The 19375-nt window shown below is 38.2% G+C and overlaps 1 protein-coding gene across 1 annotated transcript; it reads right to left on the bottom strand.

Moving 5' to 3' along the window:
- Nucleotides 1-2791: 2791 nt before the first annotated feature.
- LOC106091067 (glutamate receptor ionotropic, kainate 2) lies at nucleotides 2792-19150 on the bottom strand. Its single transcript, XM_013257479.2, has 12 exons — nucleotides 18967-19150; nucleotides 18747-18899; nucleotides 18614-18676; nucleotides 11266-11469; nucleotides 10976-11187; nucleotides 10802-10918; nucleotides 6929-7153; nucleotides 6638-6864; nucleotides 6386-6575; nucleotides 4077-4300; nucleotides 3450-4018; nucleotides 2792-3390 (listed from the first exon to the last, which is right to left on the bottom strand). Exons 1-12 carry the CDS (start codon nucleotides 19049-19051, stop codon nucleotides 2843-2845), a joined length of 2817 nt encoding a protein of 938 aa, XP_013112933.2. The 5' UTR covers nucleotides 19052-19150; the 3' UTR covers nucleotides 2792-2842.
- Between the last annotated feature and the right edge of the window lie 225 nt (nucleotides 19151-19375).

Genomic DNA, 19375 nt, shown 5'->3' with positions numbered 1-19375 from the left:
ACCTTTTTTTATTCTAACACATTTGTATTGTAAACCCTGGGCAAATCTATCAATGTTTTAGTGTAGGCCCCATATAAGGTTCCATTTCACAAATAGACATTTTTATATAGAGTTTAATGAAGTGTAAATGAATTTTAGAGTAGATAGAATCCGAGTTGAGAAATGTTTTATACATCGTTGGAAAGGTATGAAAATTTCCTTTACGATAAGGTATGTTGCGTAAATATGGCTATAGTGTGTCATGTGCAATTAGGACAACAAAAACAAAATTTGGGAAATTCGACTTTTTTGAAAAATTGACTTTTTTATTGCCGGTTCCATAAAATGGAATAGAATAGAGATATTTCCATGATTCTTTTTGTGTTTTGTAGAAGAAGTGTTACCAAATAAAAGTTTATTTAACATCTTTGCAATAAAATGTGACGTAATACTTGTTTTTTAGCAATGAATATAGCACTACTTGAAAATTGACTTTTTTCAGTATTTTGATCGCTACGATCTCATTTATGGCTAGGATATGGCGAGACATACCTTAAAATGTTGGGAACATTTTAAGCTTTCATTTAAGTTCAAAAAAAGCGAAAAAATCCCCGTGGAACTTTTTTTCCAGTGAGAAACTTTTGAAGTTTAGTAAAAAAATTGGCCATTTTGGTCTTAAGATAACGGTGTTGTTTGATATCGAAATTAGCCAAATTAGCACTTAAAACTTTTCTTAATACCTCGACTTTGTGAAAATGGAAAGAAATGATAATGCTTTGATGGCCAAAGTTTGCGAAAACTTAAAGGAAATGGGAGTATCTTTTTTGAAAAATTTTGCAATTTTTTGACAAAAAAAATATTTTTCATATTGAAAACGATGCCATTTTTAAACCGCCAAAGATATTCACGTGATTCCTTTTGTATTTTATGCACACATATGCTGGCATAATTTGTGTGAAGTATGAAGTTTATAGCTTTAAAATTGACGGAGTTATTTAAAAAACACTGAAAAAAACCAAGGCCAAATTTTCATATTTTAAAATTAAACAATTCATAACTCCTTAACAGTACACGATGGCATGGTACTTTATGCATAAGTTTTTTAGATCTTGTCAAGCTCTTTCTCTAGAGTCCTAAATCATGTAAATCGGTTGAGTAGATCAAAAGTTATGGCCCCCAGAAGCTTGGAGAAGTCAAAAGTGGTCAACTTTGACACCCTGTAGCTCACCCTGTATTAAAGATATGGACCAACAACAGCACTTTTCTGAAAGCCTATGTCCTCCTCTACAAATGTCTAGAACATTTTGTATGGCTAAAATCAACAGATAAAAAGTTGTAGACTTATTTCCAATTTTTTTGCCATTTGGCCCACTGTGCAACGCTTGCAAATCATTGAATTTTATTACCAAAATCAGTGTTCGGTTCGAAATGTGTTCATTCACCGTAACGTTGCGTCCAACAGCATCTTTGAAAAAATACGGTCCAATGATTCCACCAGCGTACAAACCACACCAAACAGTGCATTTTTCTTGATGCATGGGCAGTTCTTGAACGGCTTCTGGTTGCTCTTCACTCCAAATGCGGCAATTTTGCTTATTTACGTAGCCATTCAACCAGAAATGAGCCTCATCGCTGAACGGTGAATGAACACATTTCGAACCGAACACTGATTTTGGTAATAAAATTCAATGATTTGCAAGCGTTGCTCGTTAGTAAGTCTATTCATGATGAAATGTCAAAGCATACTGAGCATCTTTCTCTTTGACACCATGTCTGAAATCCCACGTGATCTGTCAAATACTAATGCATGAAAATCCTAACCTCAAAAAAATCACCCTATATATATTTTATGGGGTCTCAGACGCATATTTCGAGGTGTTACAAACAGAATGACGAAATTAGTATACCTCTCATCCTACTGTGGATGGTATAAAAAAACTAAATAAAAATTTAGTACATGACTTTATTTAATCTAATTTACTAACGGCTCAATAGTTTTCCTAGCTAAAATTTATTACCCCGATCACATGAATCTTAGTGATTGTAATTTCTAAACTAAAAGAAACAAAGAAAAAAACTTGAGGACCCATAATAAAACAACCCTTGCTGGGAGGAGAGAATCATGGCGAACTGTAAAATGTGTTACGACCTTATTGATAAATGCAATGGGGCGGGGGGTTTCTTTTATACTGCTGCTGCATTAACTCCTCTTTATAAAAGTTACAATACGCTCGTCATGGTGCCAGCGGCAATTAAATTTTCTTTCGTTTTTTTGTTCGTTTTCCACAAGAGTTCCAAAAGAAAATTCGCAACTTAATAAAGTCCTTCCTTTTGCGAAATAATAAGTTGTCCTGGTAACAGTGGGGATCAACCCAAAGACACCATGGCAAAGTGTTTTAATGCTGTGGTTAAAACCTCTGGCCTGGTGTTTTTGGTGAATCTCTTTATCCTTTTCACTTTAAAAGCAAAAACAACAACCATAAAGAAATATGTTTCGAGTCACACATGCCCTCCACGTTGGGTTACTTCGCCAAAAGTGTGTATGTTCGCACTTGTTATTGTTTTGTACAACATTGTCATTGGCAACGTAGAGGGATTTATAAATAAAATTTCGTCCCAGCATAAAAATATGTTTTAAGCCACAAACCGCACATTATTTAAGACCAAGAGCAGCGTAACAAACGAACTTATTTGGGATTTTTTTGGTTCTTGTAACAAAACGATGAAAAAAAGTAAGAGGGTAATAAAAATTCTTTAAAAATACAAAAAAACATATATTGTGAAACGAATACATCTTACAGACTTGTTAAAGTTTATTCTGGTTGTTGTAAGTTTCCAGAATGTGGACCAAATAAAACTACAATTATTTAAGTTTTATCACCACACTTTTCAAACTTTTAGTACTTTTTCTCTCCATAGCATCTTCCACTTGAGAGGCATCTGGTGATTTATCCGATTTGTCAGATTTCGAAGACTTATTTGACTTGGACAATTTTCTGGACTTGGACAATGATCTGGCCGATTTGTCACTTCCGCCTGACATTCGTGAAGCTGAACGCGAACTACCAGCCGCTGAAATGGGTTTCTTGTTATTCCAGAATTTTAAAACAAACGTAATTTCCTTGATAAAAGCCTCCTTAAACGAAAGGCCCTCCTCGGCAGCCACTTGATGGCTATAGATTAGAAAATCGATGATACCAATGATATAGGCCAAAAACACACCCACATAGAGGGTATAAAATATACCCCTTACATTATCAAAGGTTAAATCGGGCGTATCCTTCTCAGCCAGTTCTTCGTGCTCACAGGGTGTATCTTCATTAGTCCACCATTTCTTTTTTAAGTTTGGTAATATACCCTTTTCGGCCAATCTAAGAATGGCCACATTTAACGAATGGCGGTATTCGGCTCCTGAAATAAGAAAATCTCATTCAAATGTAATCAATAAAAAAGAATCCTATACTTCATACCAAACGGCACTGCTATGGCATAATGCTTCTCACCAAATATATCACCCAACATTTTCAATTTACAATTTCTTTCTGTGTTATACTCCAAAGTGGTGGTCTCCATTAAGAACATATAGCTTCCGTTGTTCTTCAGCACTCGATCTACTCCCTCAATATTGTCTTTGGTATACACCGGTGGATCTGCACCTTGCATTCTGTTAAAAGCTAAGCGATAAGTTGTTTCATTCGATTCGGCAAATAAAGAATAAGTGCTGCCACCCTCAATGGTACCGAATTTTATTTCCGCCTGTCCGGCCAGATCGGCAATGCTATTTACGGAACTTTCCATTTTGCTGTTGGTCAAAAAGGCAGCCATGTTAGCGGTGTAGGAGTTATTAAGGATAATGGCGAAAATCCAAAACATTGTGGTAAATATGCGCATTGTGGGATGTATTGGTAAAATATCACAGCCAGCGGTCATAATGGAACCTATGGTTATCCAGAAACTATTCGATATATTCCAACGATTTTCAACAGTGTCAGGGTCTTTGTTACAAGGATGGGGGTTTTCCCAATCACCTACAGTTATTCTAAAATAAAACAAATGATACAGTCTTTAAGCATTGTTGTGTCGTAGGCAAAACTCACCTGGATATGGCAAAGTACAGAAATGAAATAACTAAAATAGATGCCATCACATACATCCACACCTCATTTTGAAACGGCTCTAGAAATGCACTCCACGATTTTCTCTCCACGGGTTTCTGGTAAGCTAAAATGCTTATACCTAGTGTCATAAAAGGAACACTAAAATCCACCACTTCTTTGCGGGCTTGTGTGATTGTCAAGTCGCATATTCCCATGTGAGCATCCTGTAATTTTTTTTTTTTGAAAATATTTTAGTTAGTTTTTTTTTATTATGATAGATACAAACAAGTACAAGCGTGCTAAGTTCGGCCGGGCCGAATCTTATATACCCTCCTCCACCATGGATCGCGTTTGTCGAGCTCTTGCCACAGTATCTCTTTTTAGGCAAACAAAGGATAAAGAAAAGAATTGCTATGTTATTGGAACAATATAAAGTTATGGTTCATTTCGGACCATAATTAAACTGAATATTGGAGACCATAGAAGAAGCCATTGTGTAAAATTTCAGCCAAATCTAGTAAGAATTGCGCACTTTGGGGGCTGAAGAAGTAAAATAGGGAGATCGGTTTATAGGGGAGCTGCATTAGGCTATAAACCAATTCATGCCATTTTCGACACGTATGTTAAAGGTCATGAGAGAAGCCGGTGTACAAAATTTAAGCTAAATCGGATAATAATTGCGCCCTTTAGTGGCTCAAGAAGTCAAGACCCCAGATCGGTTTATATCAGATTATGGACCGGTTTGAACTATTCCTAGTACTGTTGTTGAAAGTCATAATAAACCACCTCATGCAAAATTTCAGCTAAATCGGATAATAATTGCGCCCTCTAGTGACTCAAGAAGTCAAGACCCCAGAACGGTTTATGCGACAGCTATATCAGGTTATGGACCGATTTGGACCAAACTCAGCACAGTTGTTGGAAGTCATACCAAAACACCAAGTCTAAAATTTCAAATCGAACTAAAATTGGGCTCTCTAGAGGCTCAAGAAGTCAAGACCCAAGATCGGTTTATATGGCTATAACAAAACATGGACCGATATGGCCACTTTACAATCCCAACTGACCTACATCTAAAATAAGTATTTGTACAAAATTTCAAGCGTCTAGCTTTATTTTTTCGAAAGTTAGCGTGCTTTCGACAGACATACGGACGGACATGGCTAGATCGACATAAAATGTCATGACGATCAAGAATATATATACTTTATGGGGTCTGAGACGAATATTTCGAGGAGTTAAAAACAGAATGATGAAATTAGTATTCCCCCATCCTATGGTGGAGGGTTTAAAACACCAGTTATTGAAAAACGCCACTTCCTAAATTTAGGCAAATTAGGAGTAATAATTACGCTCTCCAGAGGCTCAAAAAGCCAAACTGGGAGATCGGATTATATGATAGCTATATTAGGTTGTATACCGATTTCAACCATACTTCTGCCCAATCGGACAAAAATTGCGGCTTGTAAGGGACCAACAAGTCGAATCGTGAGATGGGTTTATATGGAAGTCATTTTTTGTCCGATATGGCTGAAATTTTGCATGTAGTGTTCTGTTATGACTTCCAACAAGTATGTCAAATACGGTCCAAATCAGTCTATAACCTGATAAAGCTCTCACGAAAGAAGTCAAATCGGGAGAAATTTTAGCCAAATCGGATAAAAGTTGCGGCTTGAAAAGGTTCAAGAAGTCAGATCGGGAGATCGGTTTATATGGGAGCTTTATCAGGTTATAGACCAATTTGGCCGCAAAATTTTAGCCAAATCGGACGAAACTTATGGCTTCCAGGGGCTCAAGAAGTCAAATCGGGAGATCAGTTTATACTGCCTGTAATAATAATTAGAGGTTATAGACCTATTTGGACCGTACTTGGCACAGTTGTTGAATATCATAACAGAACATTACATGCAAAATTTCATCCAAATCGAACAAAATTGCGGCTTGTAAGGACTAAGAAGTCAAATCGGATGATAGGTTTATATAGGGGCTTTATCTAAAACTGTCCCATTTGCAATCCACAACGACCTACATCAATAGTAAGTGTTTGTGCAAAATTTCAAGCGGATAGCTTTACGCGTTTGACCGCTATAGTGATTTCCATAGACGGACAGACATGGCTAGATCGATTCAGAATGTCGAGACGATCCAGATTACATATACTTTATGGGGTCACAGACATTTATTTCGGGGTGTTACAAACGGAATGACAAAGTTAGTATACCCCTATCCTATGGTAGCGGGTATAATAATAATTATAATACTATTCATTCCAAATCATTGTGAGATCTCAATTGGGCAACATAACTTACATTATTAATAAGCTCTCCTATAATGCCATCCCATCGTTTGGTTTCCTTATTATATTTGCCATAGCCATTGCCAGCAACTGGTACAAACACATATTCAAAGTTCATTTCCTTTGAAATCTCGTCAATTAAGTCCACAGCATAGCCATAATAACGGCCATTGCCTGTAACATTGGCAGCTACCGCTTCTTCTCTGCAAAGCAACAAGAAGTTCTTAAGAAAATGTTCTTACAAGGCCAACAGAAAACACAATACTTTTCCATAAAGTAGGGAGCACCCAAGCGTGTGGCCACACGATATACAATTTTCTTGCTTATATTCGTTTGGACATGTTCACTGCTTATATGACCATTAGTGTTCCACAATGCCAGTCCGTAATTATCCAGGGGTTCATAAATTTCCAACTCAAAGTGTGTTCGGTAGCCAGCATCGTCAAATTGTATACGACCATGGTGAAATAGTGTATCGTTTAGTGGTGCAATCTGAAAGTGTGTCCTCACAATAAACTACAATAAATGACATATCAAAAGTTTGAATCGTAATTACCTGTCTCATTACTCTATTAACATATTCGCCAAAACGCCATCGCTGTGTTTCGCCATTAAAATCCAAAGTGTCGCAGGTATAGGTGGGTGGTTCCTCTATCATATATTGGCTGGCAATTTCCTTTAATGCCAGAAAGTAAAGCATGATGGCGTCGTGTATAAGGTCCGGTAGCAATTCCCTCGTTGGCATATCAATGTTATTTGGATCAAATTCCGTATTTAGGAACTATTAAAAGTATATGTTTAAATTTATGGGTGCAGACGAGTGTAGGTAGCTTTTTAAATTAAAGGCTTAGACATAAAATTTGCTCAAAAATTGGCTTATGGCAGGCCATTTTAGTTTTAACATTTTTTGCTTTAAATGCTATTCCAATATCTTTGGTAGTAATTTTAAATCATGGTTTTGTCTGAGTAACTTTTGAAAAACATGTATGGAATGGTATAGCTGAGGTGGCAAAGAAACAAACAAGTCAAAGCGTTATAAGTTAGGCCGGGCCGAATATTGGGTACCCACCACGAAGGATTCTGTTAAAATATACCCTTGCTATCTCCATTTAAATTTGCATTATTTTGTAGTCTCAAAACCCGGATGTTGGAAGTGGAAACAGAAGTTTTTGTACACAATTTCATCCAAATCAAGTGAAAATTGAGGTTTCTTGGTGCTCAAAAAGTTAAATCAGGTATATAGACCGATTCATATCATACTTGTCTCAATGAAGAACAGTAGTCTCTATGCAAAATTTCACCTTTATATGGGAGTTATATTCAAATCTGAACTGATATGGCCCATGTACAATCCTCAACGACCTACATAAATAAGAAGAATAGGTGCAACATTTCGAGGAGTTAGTTTCATGCGTTCAACAGCTATCGTGATTTCCACAGACGTACGGACATGGGTAGATCGACTAAGAATATCAAAGCGATCAGGAATATATTGGGTTGCCCAAAAAGTAATTGCGGATTTTTCATATAGTCGGCGTTGACAACTTTTTTCACAGCTTGTGACTCTGTATTTGCATTCTTTCTTCTGTCAGTTATCAGCTGTTACCTTTAGCTTGCTTTCGAAAAAAAGTGTAAAAAACGTATATTTGATTAAAGTTCATTCTAAGTTTTATTAAAAATGCATTTACTTTCTTTTAAAAAATCCGCAATTACTTTTTGGGCAACCCAATATATTTATATATACAATTTATAGGGTCGCAGATCAATATCTCGAGATGTTGCAAACGGAATTATTAGATAATTATACCCCCATCCTACGATGGTATGTATAACAATTAAAAGCGTTCCAAGTTCTTCCTAGTCGAAATTTAAATATTCCCACCATGGATCGCATTTGTCAAGTTCTTTCCCAGATATCTGTTTAAAGGCAAACAAAGGATAAGAATTGATATGCTATTGGAGCTATATCGGGTTATGGACCGATTCGAGCCATACTTGGCTTGGATGTTTGACACCACACTAGATGTCATTATGCAAAATTTCAGAGAAGCGGATAGAGTTTTCGCCCTATAGGGGCTCTAAAAGTAAAATCGGAAGGTCAGCTTACATGGGAGATATATCAGGTAACGAAATGATTTAGACCATATTTGGCACGCACAAGTATATTGAAGGTCATAGAAGAAGTCGTCGTGTAAAAATTCTGCCAAATCAGGCAAGAACTGTGCCATCTAAAAGTGTTATAGAAAGATCGGTTTATATGGGAGCTATACCAGGTTATAGAGCGATTCCAGCAATACCAGACGCATGTTGAAAGAAATCTGTCATTACACAAAAATACATGCATTGGGAAAAGTACGAGTATAGCTTAAATAGAGGGTTGTCGAGCGTGGTTAATGTGGTACTTATATCATAGAGGCGACGCAGTAAATTCGGTTTAACTGCAACATACCAACGTACGGATATTGAAGAATTCACACCTAATATAGCCAATGAATAATTCTATCCAAATTACGAAACGCGTCCCATGGTGGTTGGTATGTGTTGCGATCTCCGGCTTTCATTTTCCATTTGCAAAGAAAATCTAACATCGTTAAGCTCATCTCGAAAGAGAAACAAACAAAACAATTGGAAATGGAAGTCATTGTGCGAAATTTCAGTAAAAACGGATAAGAATTGTGTACTCAAGGGGCTTAAGGTGTATTTTCGAGAGATCGATTTATATAGGGGGCTTTATCCAAATTTAAATCGATATGGCCCATTTGCAATTCCCAACGACATACATCAATGAGAAGTAGGTTAGGTAAGATGTATGTCCAATATGGACATACAACTAAGCAGTAGTCGGCTTTTTGTGCGCTCTTAGTACAAAAAGTTACCCCGAAAAAGAAAATCTAAGTTACTAATTTCGTGCTACTTACAAAAAACCTAATTGGAACACCACGCTCCTAAGTTGGTTCATATTTGGTATGGTGTCCCCACCTAAGTACCGGTGTCTGTTGCCTCGAAAGCCAAACAATGACAAAGAAATGCTCCACCATCTCATCATCTACCCTATATGCACAAATCCTATACCTTGCCGCACAGATTTTGCATAAGTGAGCTGGTAGTCCTATGTGTCCCGTTATGATACCGAAAGCTATACTCAGCTCTTTCTTACTTCCTTTCAGTAATAGCTTCGTTTTCTCACGATTCGGATCTCCCCATGGGGTTTTCGCCGTCCTACCTACCGTTTCGCTATTCTACATTGTTATATGCGGAGGCCACCGTAGCGCAGAGGTTAGCATGTCCGCCTATGACGCTGAACGCCCGGGTTCAAATCCTGGCGAGACAATCAGAAAAAAAATTCAGTGTTGGCTTTCCCCTCCTAATGCTGGCAACATTTCTGAGGTACTATGCCGTGTAAAACTTCTCTCCAAAGAGGTGTCGCTTTACGGCTCATAGCCCACTCTTTTAACTCTGGCTGCGTCGACCCGAAAGACTTCGGATTAAACAAGTTTATTGACGGCAGTCCTCCGGCCTGCACTGCCAATTCTTCTGCTTTTCATTTCCCCTTACATCACTATGGCCCGGCATCCAAACGATGCCGATCGTGTCATCCTCTGAGAAGGCGTTAATCTCCTTCTTATTCTCTAAGACTGTTCGTGACCTTACCGTCCTGGTTGCTCTTGCCCTGACGGTTAGTTTACTGTCCGTAAAAAATGTTTACACTCGACGTTCTCGCGTGAACACCACACAACCTCACGCATTCCTTGATCGCCCGGATCTCTGTCGCTGGATCTTCTTTTGGTCAGACATTCGAAAACAGATCTCAAACCTTCTTTTCTCAGTGTAGACCCCCAGGCCCACTCTGTCCTCTTGCTTTGATCCATCTATTATATAGCATGATCTCCCAGATGGCAATACCAGAGTTCCTTCAATCCAAGACTGTACAGCAGTGTCTCGCTCTCGGCCTCAAGTGTCATCTCAGGTATCCGAAAATCTCTGATGAACTTCCGGAAATCTCTTATGATCTTCCGAGTTTCCTATCGCCGTCAATGAGAAGTATATGTGCAAAATTAAAAGTAGATAGCTTCACTCTTTTGACCGTTATGGTGATTTCCACATACGGAAGGACAGACATGGCCAGATCCACTCATAATGTCGAAACGACCAAGAAAAGATAAAAAAGATATACCCTATAGGATCCCAGATCAATATTTCGAGGTGCTACAAACTGAAAGACTAGATTAGTATACCAATCATCCAGGGGTAGTGGGTATAAAAAGTTAGAACCGGAAAGAAACTCTCACTATCGTCAATTTAATTCAGGCCCCAACAGATCACTCGACCTGTTCTAGCCCCTCCTCGTCATTACACACCCTGCAGAAGTTCGCATCTCCCTGTATCCAACGCTTTGCCAAATACCAGTTACTATAGTTTTATAACTTACATTTTCCATGTCCTTCCCCATCAGGCGTGCTGCAGTTATGTTTAATGTAAATGTTTCGTTATTCCTCAATGGTTCTAAAGCTCCAGCCGGTGTTTCTAGATTTGTCAAAAATAAATGCTGCAAAATTATGGAATATAAAAAATTAATATTAAGTATTTTTTAAGCGATGCCTACATTAAATTGTCCCGTCAAATCAAATGGTATAGAGGCCTCCAACACCTCGACCAGTAACTCAGGGGGGCAGTCCAATATAACTCTCTTATCGCCCTGAATACCCTTCCACAAAACTTGATAGTCATCGCCTCTACGAAATTTTAGCACACGAACAGCTTCATGGTGGATATCTCTTAATTGTAAAATGTCTTGCAATCTCATAGGAGCATTTTCTAATGAAGAGAATAAAAATTAAAAGAATAAATATTTGTTGCATGGAAAAAACAAAAAAAAAGCTTTTATTTGCTCACCATCTTCGGCGTCGTAGACTATGTTGAACTTTTTCCATCCGAAATTATGAACAATGTCTGCATATGCCTTAGACAATATCAGCTGGGTCGGATACACATTTAGCGTTAGCTGATGACCAGCCTTCTGCTGTTCGTTTTCCTCACTAATGGCATCAAACAAGAGATTCGGAACGCCGGTGACGTTGGACAGAATAGAAACAATATCTATAAATATACAAAACATATGGAAACAAGTAAAAGCGTGCTAAGTTCGGCCGGGTCGAATCTTATATACCCTCCACCATTGATCGCATTGTAAAATTTCAGCCAATTCGAATAAGAATTGCGTCCTTTAGGGACCCAAGAAGTAAAATAGGGAGATCGGTTTATATGGGAGCTATATCGAGCTATAGACCGATTCAGACCATAATTTACACGTATGTTGAAGGTCATAGGAGAAGTAGTTGTACAAAATTCCAGGCAAATCGGATAATAACTGCGACCTCTAGAGGCTCAAGAAGTCAAGATGAGGTTATGGACCAACTAAAACCATATTTAACACAGTTGTTGGAAGTCATAACAAACCACTTCTTGCAAAGTTTCAGCCCAATTGGATAAGAATTGCGCCCTCTAAAGGCTCAAGAAGCCAAGACCCCAAATCCGATCATATGGCAGCTATATCAGGTTATGCACCGAGTTTCACCATACTGAGCACAGTTGTTGGAAGTGATACTAAAACATTACGTGCACAATTTCACTTAGATCGGATAGTAATTGCGCCCTCTAAAGGCTCTAGAAGTCTAGATCCAAGATCGGTTTACATGTCAGCATAATCAAAACATGAATCGATTTGAACCAAGCTTGGCGCGTGCAAAATTTTAGTCAAATCGGACGAGAATTGCGCCCTCTAGAGGCTCAAGATGTCAAGACCCAAGATCGGTTTATATGGCAGCTATATCAGGTTATGGACCGATTTGAACCGTACTTAGCACAGTTGTTGGATATCACAACAAAACACGTCGTGCAAAATTTCATTCCAATCGGATAAGAATTGCGCCTTCTAGAGGCTCAAGAAGTCAAGACCCAAGATCGGTTTATATGCCAGCTATATCAAAACATGGACCGATTTGGCTCATTTACAATCCCAGCCGACCTACGCTAATAAAAGGTATTTGTGCAAAATTTCAAGCGGCTAGCTTTACTCCTTCGAAAGTTAGCGTGCTTTCGACAGACAGACGGATGGACGGACAGACATGGCTAGATCGACATAAAATGTTACGAAGTTCATGAATATACATACTTTATGGGGTCTCAGACGAATATTTCGAGTAGTTACAATCAGAATGACGAAATTAGTATACCCCCATCCTATGATGGAGGGTATAAAAATACATGAAAACTATAGGTTTATGTAGACTCGATAAATAGAGCAAATTACTATGCATAACAATCTGTAAGCAACAAATAAAAGCTGGCTAAGTTCGGCCGGGCCGAATCATATATACACTCCATCGCATTTGTCAAGTTCTTTCGCCGATATCTCCTTAAAAGGCAAACAATGAATAAGAATTACTTGCTATTTGATCTGTACTAAGTTATGAACAGGTTTGAGCCATACTTGGTTTGGCTGTTGGAGACCAAAGTGGAAATCGTTGTGCAAACTTGCAGCCACATCGTATAAAAATTGATTCCCTAAAATCGGAAGATCCGGTTATGAACCGATTTGAACTATACTTGGCGCAGTTGTTAGAAGTTACAATAAATCGGATAATAATGGCGCCATCTTGCGGTTCAAAAAGTCAAGATCCGAAGTCGGTTAATATGGGAGCTATATGAGGTTATAAACTGATTTGAACCATAGTTGTTGGTGGTCAAACCAAAATACTTCATGCTAAATTTTGAGATAAATCGGATATCAATTGCGCCCTCTAGCATCTCAAGAAGTCAATATCTGAGATCGGTTTAATTTAATTTAAACCATATCTGGCACAGTTGTTGGTCAATTCATGCCAAATTTCAGCCAATCCGATAATAATTGCCCCCTCTAGCGGCTCAAGGGGTAATGACCGCATATGGGTTTATATGAGAGCTACATCAGGTTATGAACCGATTTGGACCATACGAAGCACAAATGTTAGAAATAAAAATAAAACACCTGGTGCAAAATTTGAGCAGAATCGGATAAGTGTTGCGCTCTCTGGAGGGTCAGGAAGTCAAGTTCCAGGTTCGGTTTATATGGAAGCTATATCTTTTTATAGACCGATTTGAATAATAAAAAACACCTCAATCGAAATTTCAACCAAGTCGGATATGAATTGCACCCTCTAATGGCTCAAGAAGTTAAGATCCAATATCGGGTAATATGGCCTTTCCATCGCTTAGCCTTAATCGTTGGAAAGTTAACGTGCTTTTGACAGACAGACTAACAGACAGACAGACGTACGGACGGACAGGACTAGATGGACTTGAAATATCATAACGATCAAGAATATATATACTTAATGGGGTCTTAGAAGAATATTTCGAGGTGTTACAAACAGAACGATGCAATTAGTATACCCTCATCCTATGGTGAAGGCTATACAAATATGGGAAATTATGGACACTAATCTTGCATCTTTTCGACATGTCGCATTAAAATCGAAATTTTGTGTTCGTTTGGCCAATCCAATGTAACCCCACCGGGTGTAATGTTCGTTTGTAATATTGATGTTGCATTTCTTGCCAAATCTTCGGAGGAAATTGCAGCACCTTAAAACAGCTGGTATCATTTCATAGGCAACTACCTAAATAGCGGTGTACACTGAATATCATGTATCAGGTCGAAAAACGTTGTTTTTATCACCTATTTATATTTTCTATTAATCTCCATAAATCATAATGATTGTAAATGTTTCAAAATAAAAGAAATAAACAAATGAATGAATGGCTCGTTCAAGAACTTAACCAGCGTGCATCAAAAAGACGTATCTATGCCAAAATGCTGCTCAAAACATCGGACATCGTTAAATCGTCCTAGAATTTTACGAAGATCCGAAATATATATACCTTGTAGGGTCGGGATTTGATGTTTCGATGTGTTGCAAACGGAATGACTAAATGAATTTACCCCCTATCCTATAGTGGTGGGTATAAAAATTAACATCGGCATTCACAAAACTTAATGCAACTTAAGAGAAGATTTACTGGGCAATTCTTTAAAGGAAATGAAAAGTTAATCGGAATTTGAAACATATTCAATTAATTTATTGTTGTTTTTTACTTTTCAAATTCCGCATTTATAGGAAAATGTTCAATTGGAAATATAAAATGTGCAACACATCTGAAAGGATTAGGGCGACATTTGCAAAATGTTGCACCGTATGAGTGTCACATTAGTGTAACATTTTTTCTAGAATCGAAATAAAATCAAATTAGTTTAGAATTTTATATTTAATTATGCCTGTAAAAACAGATAAGCTGCCCTATATTTATAGCCTACATCACTACTGTAGTACAGGGTATTACAACTTAGTGAATTTTTTTGTACCACACAGAAGGAATAAAGATAAACCCATTGATAAGTTTTAGTGATAAGATCGACGCAAAATCACTTTCTGATTCGATTACGCAATGTTCATCTGTCTATCTGTCTTTCTCTCCGGTGAAAATTTCATACCTTATGTCCCATAGCAGTTATATCGAAATATGATCCGATTTGGACCAAATACTAATAAGTACAAGATATTGTTCAACTGTGTATAACAAAATATTGGTCATTTTAGTAGCTATTTCTAAAAATTAACCGATCTGAACCATATACAAAATTGATGTCGAAAAGCTTAATATAAGTTAATGTGTCAAATTTCAGTTAAATCGGATTATAAATGCGCCTTTTTTGGAGCCAAGACTTTAAATCGATATATCGGTCTATATGGCAGCTATATGCAAATCTTGAACGATCTAGACCAAATTGCAGAAATATGTAGAAGGGCTTAACTTAACTCTCTGTCCCAAATTTCGGCAACATCGGAAAATAAATGCGACTTTTATGGGCCTAAAACATTAAATCGAGAGATTGGTCTATATGGCAGCTATACCCAAATCTGGACCGATCTGAGAGAAATTGAAAAGGAATGTCGAAGGCCTAGCGCAACTCACTGTCCCAAATTGCGGCGACATAGGACAAAAAATGAGCTTTTTATGGCCCCAAAACCTAAAAACAAGAGATCGGCCTATATGTCAGCTATATCCAAATTTGGACCGATCTGTCCCATAGTGCAGAAGTATGTCAAGGGACTTAAGCTAACTCACTGTCCCAAATTTCGGCGACCTCAGACATTAAATGTGCCTTTTATGGGCCTAAAACCCCTAATCGTAGGATCGGTCAATATAGCAGCTATATCCAAATCTGGACCAATCTGAGCCAAATTGACGTAGGATGTCAAAGGATCTAACACAACTCACTTTCCCAAATTTCAGCAAAACCGGATTATAAATATGCCTTTTATGGGCCTAGGACCCTAAATCGTTGGATCGGTCTATATGACAGCTATATGCAAATCTGAAGCGATCTGTGCCAATATGTCGCAGGATGTCGAAGGGTCTAACGCAACTAACTGTTCCAAATTTCAACAAAATCGGATAATAAATGTGGCTTTTATGGTCCTAAGACCCTAAATCGGGGAATCGGTCTATATGGGGGCTATACCTGCTTATGGACAACAGGTAAAAAGGCGTTCGGCCCGGCCGAACTTTAGATACCCACCACCTCGGGAATATACGTAAACCACGTTTCATCAAAATTCGGTGAAAATTTTATATCTTTTGTCCCATAGCGGTTATATCAAAATATGTTCCGATTTGGACCAAATACTTATAAGTACAAGTTTTTGTTCAATTGTGTATAACAAAATATTGGTCTTTTAAATAGCTTTATCTAAAAATAAACCGATCTGAGCTACATGCGACACGGATTTCGAAAAGCCTAATATAAGTCACTGTGTCAAATTTCAGTGAAATCGGATTATAAATGCGCCTTTTATGGGACCAAAACTTTAAATCGAGATATCGGTATATATGGCAGCTATATCCAAATCTGATCCGATTTGGGCCAAGTCGAAGGACCTAACTCAACTCACTGTCCCAAATATCGCCGAAATCGGACAATAAATGCGCCTTTTATGGACCCAAAACCTTATATCGAGAGATCGGTCTATATGGCAGCTATATTCAAATCTGGACTGATCTGGGCCATATTGCAGAAGGAAGTCGAGGGGTTTAACCTAACTTACTGTCGTGAATTTCGGCGACGTCGGACAATAAATGCACCTTATATGGGCCCAAAACCTTAAATCGAGAGATCGGTCTATATGGCAGTTATATCCAAATCTTAACCGATCTGTGCCATATTGCAGAATTATATCGAGGGGCTTAACTTAACTCACTGTCCCAAATTTCGGCGACATCGGACAATAAATACCCCTTTTATGGGCCCAAAACCTGAAATGGAGAGACCGGTCTATATGGCAGCTATATCCAAAACTAAACCGATCTGCACCAAATTGATGAGGGATATCAAAGGGCTTAACACAATTCACTATCCAAAATTTCAGCAAAACCGGATAATAAATGTGGCTTTTATGGGCTTAAGACCCTAAATCGGCGGATCGGTCCGTATGGGGGCTAAATGAAGATATAGTCCGATATTGCCCATCTTCGAACTTAATCTGCTTATGGACAAATAAAGAATCTGTGCATAATTTCAGCTCAATATATCTATTTTTAAAGACTGTAGCGTGATTTCAACAGACAGACGGACAGACGGACGGACATGTCTAGATCGTCTTAGATTTTTACGCTGATCAAGAATATAAGAACAATAAGAACAAGAATAGACAAAATGAACATACCTCCATCCTTCGGTGGTGGGTATAAAAATGATACATTCCCGGCACTGGCCTGGCAATATTTGGGCTGGGATGCTGCCGCTGCGTATATGCGTATATTGCTGGGAGAAGTCGGGGGGTCCTATAGTCCGACGACAAGGACGCAGAAGGCGACGACAACGACGCTTGTGGCCCACTACTGGCTATGTTCGCACAGCACCTTGCGACATATCCAATATGACTCCCGTAGTGAAGTGAGGTCAGAACAAGATCGGAAATGTACCCACTCGATGATGGAGGCGGTTCTGGCATACCGAACAGAACCAGGGTCCGTGGTTCATTTCAATTCTGGCACGGACCAGAAGCGTGCGGAGAAGGCACTCCGGGATGTGCCTCTCCCATGACGAAAAAAGCCAAACACGAACACAGAGTCGGCAGCCCTTGCCGATGAGGGTTCCATCGGGTCAATCCGGTGCGTGCCATGGGATTAACGCATCGGTCCATAATTCTTACACATTTATATTTGTTGCCCTATAACGAGATACCATGCAAAGAACTTGACAAACGTGATCCATGGTGGAGGGTATATAAGATTCGGCCCGGCCCGGCATTTACTTGTTAATAGTGGCGTAGTTTCTACTTGTCAAATGTTAAATAAAAGCTTCAGAAGTCACAGCTACCGAATAATACCTCATGCTGGAAAACCCTTGATATGTATAGCACTATTTTCACATCCAGAGCCATTTGTAAAATTTTTTTGTACAATGACTTTTTCATAGTGAATAGCATTGGAGGCCACCGTAACGCAGAGGTTAGCATGTCCACCTATGACGCTGAGCGCCTGGGTTCAAATCCAGGCGAAACTATCAGAAAATAATTTTCAGCGGTGGTTTTCCCCTCCCAATGCTGGCAACATTTGTGAGGTACTATGCCATGTACAACTTCTCTCCAAAGAGGTGTCGCACTGCCGCCCCTTATCAATGACATTAAACTTGAATCGGACTGCACTCATTGATATGTGAGAAGTTTTCCCCTGTTCCTTAGTGGAATGTTCATGGGCAAAATTTTCAATTTGCATAGTATTAGTATTTTGGTCGAAATTGGTTCAAATTTCGGTAAATATAGTTCCCATATAGATGTCCTACCGAACGTCCATAACCAATTAACACTTATGGTTATGGACGTATTGTATGGTCGGCACTGACCGACTTAGCGTATTGTATGGTCGGCACTAACCGACTTTTGTCTTGCCTTATTTGTTTCTTATTGTACATTTAAAATTTTTTGTATAAATATTGTATAGCAGTTTTTTTTAGGAATTATGGGACAGTTTTGTAGGTCAACCTTAAGAAAAAATATCTAATAGTAATGACGCAGACTACACAATATCTATTAAGAAACGGATTTCCCATAAACATACACTCAGCCACAGACACACAGAATATTGTACGTCATACTAAAAATAAAACGAGACACCCACCAGACTGTATTCACACACTTACCGCTGTTTGCCTTTGAACTTGGTCCAAAAATAGCTGCGACACCCAGCTCCAACAAATCACATGCTAAAAAATTAACGCGTCAATTAAAACACTACGATTTACAAAAATTTCTTTGCAGTTTAAACGAACGCACCATATTTTTCAATAACCATGGAACCATCAGAGTCCTTTAGATGTTTACTAACTGGTTCCAACTTAAACTCCCCCTCACTTAGGCCGTTAACAACTCCAATGGTTTTTATGAAAGCTTCTTCGATTTCGAATTCATAGTCGTAAAATATGCCCCCTTTTCATGTAGATTTTGGAAGATATTTTTTAAAGATGTTTAATTAAGAAAATTTAAAATTTTTCACCTATTTTTATTTTCGGAATAGGTTCAATATTACGCTGGCAATTGACTATTGCAAAGCATAATACCAGCAGCACTATAGGTTTCATTTTTTATACGCTATTGATGCCACCATGAAAAATATATAATTTTTATTACTTTGTTCACTGGCCGCGTTTTGTTTTTTGGATTAAAATTTCGTCTACACACCTCCGAGTTTCGCGAGCAACTAATAGCGCTGATGTTAGCTAGGAAATAATATGATATTTAGATTTTTATGGTTTCTTCATTTGGAACTAAGGAAACTTTGGCATGACGAGAGAAACAATGATCTCTCCCCTTAAAAAATTTTAGATGGTGGGTCATACACTGTCATCGTATTAAATTAAGGAATAATTTCAGATTCTTTGCATGATGTATCTCTTGTTACATTG

Source organism: Stomoxys calcitrans, chromosome 4 (genome assembly GCF_963082655.1).
Source record: "Stomoxys calcitrans chromosome 4, idStoCalc2.1, whole genome shotgun sequence".
Lineage (NCBI taxonomy): Eukaryota > Metazoa > Arthropoda > Insecta > Diptera > Muscidae > Stomoxys > Stomoxys calcitrans.
Note: the sequence above shows the minus strand (reverse complement) of the source record. Positions and strands in the feature narration are given on the sequence as shown.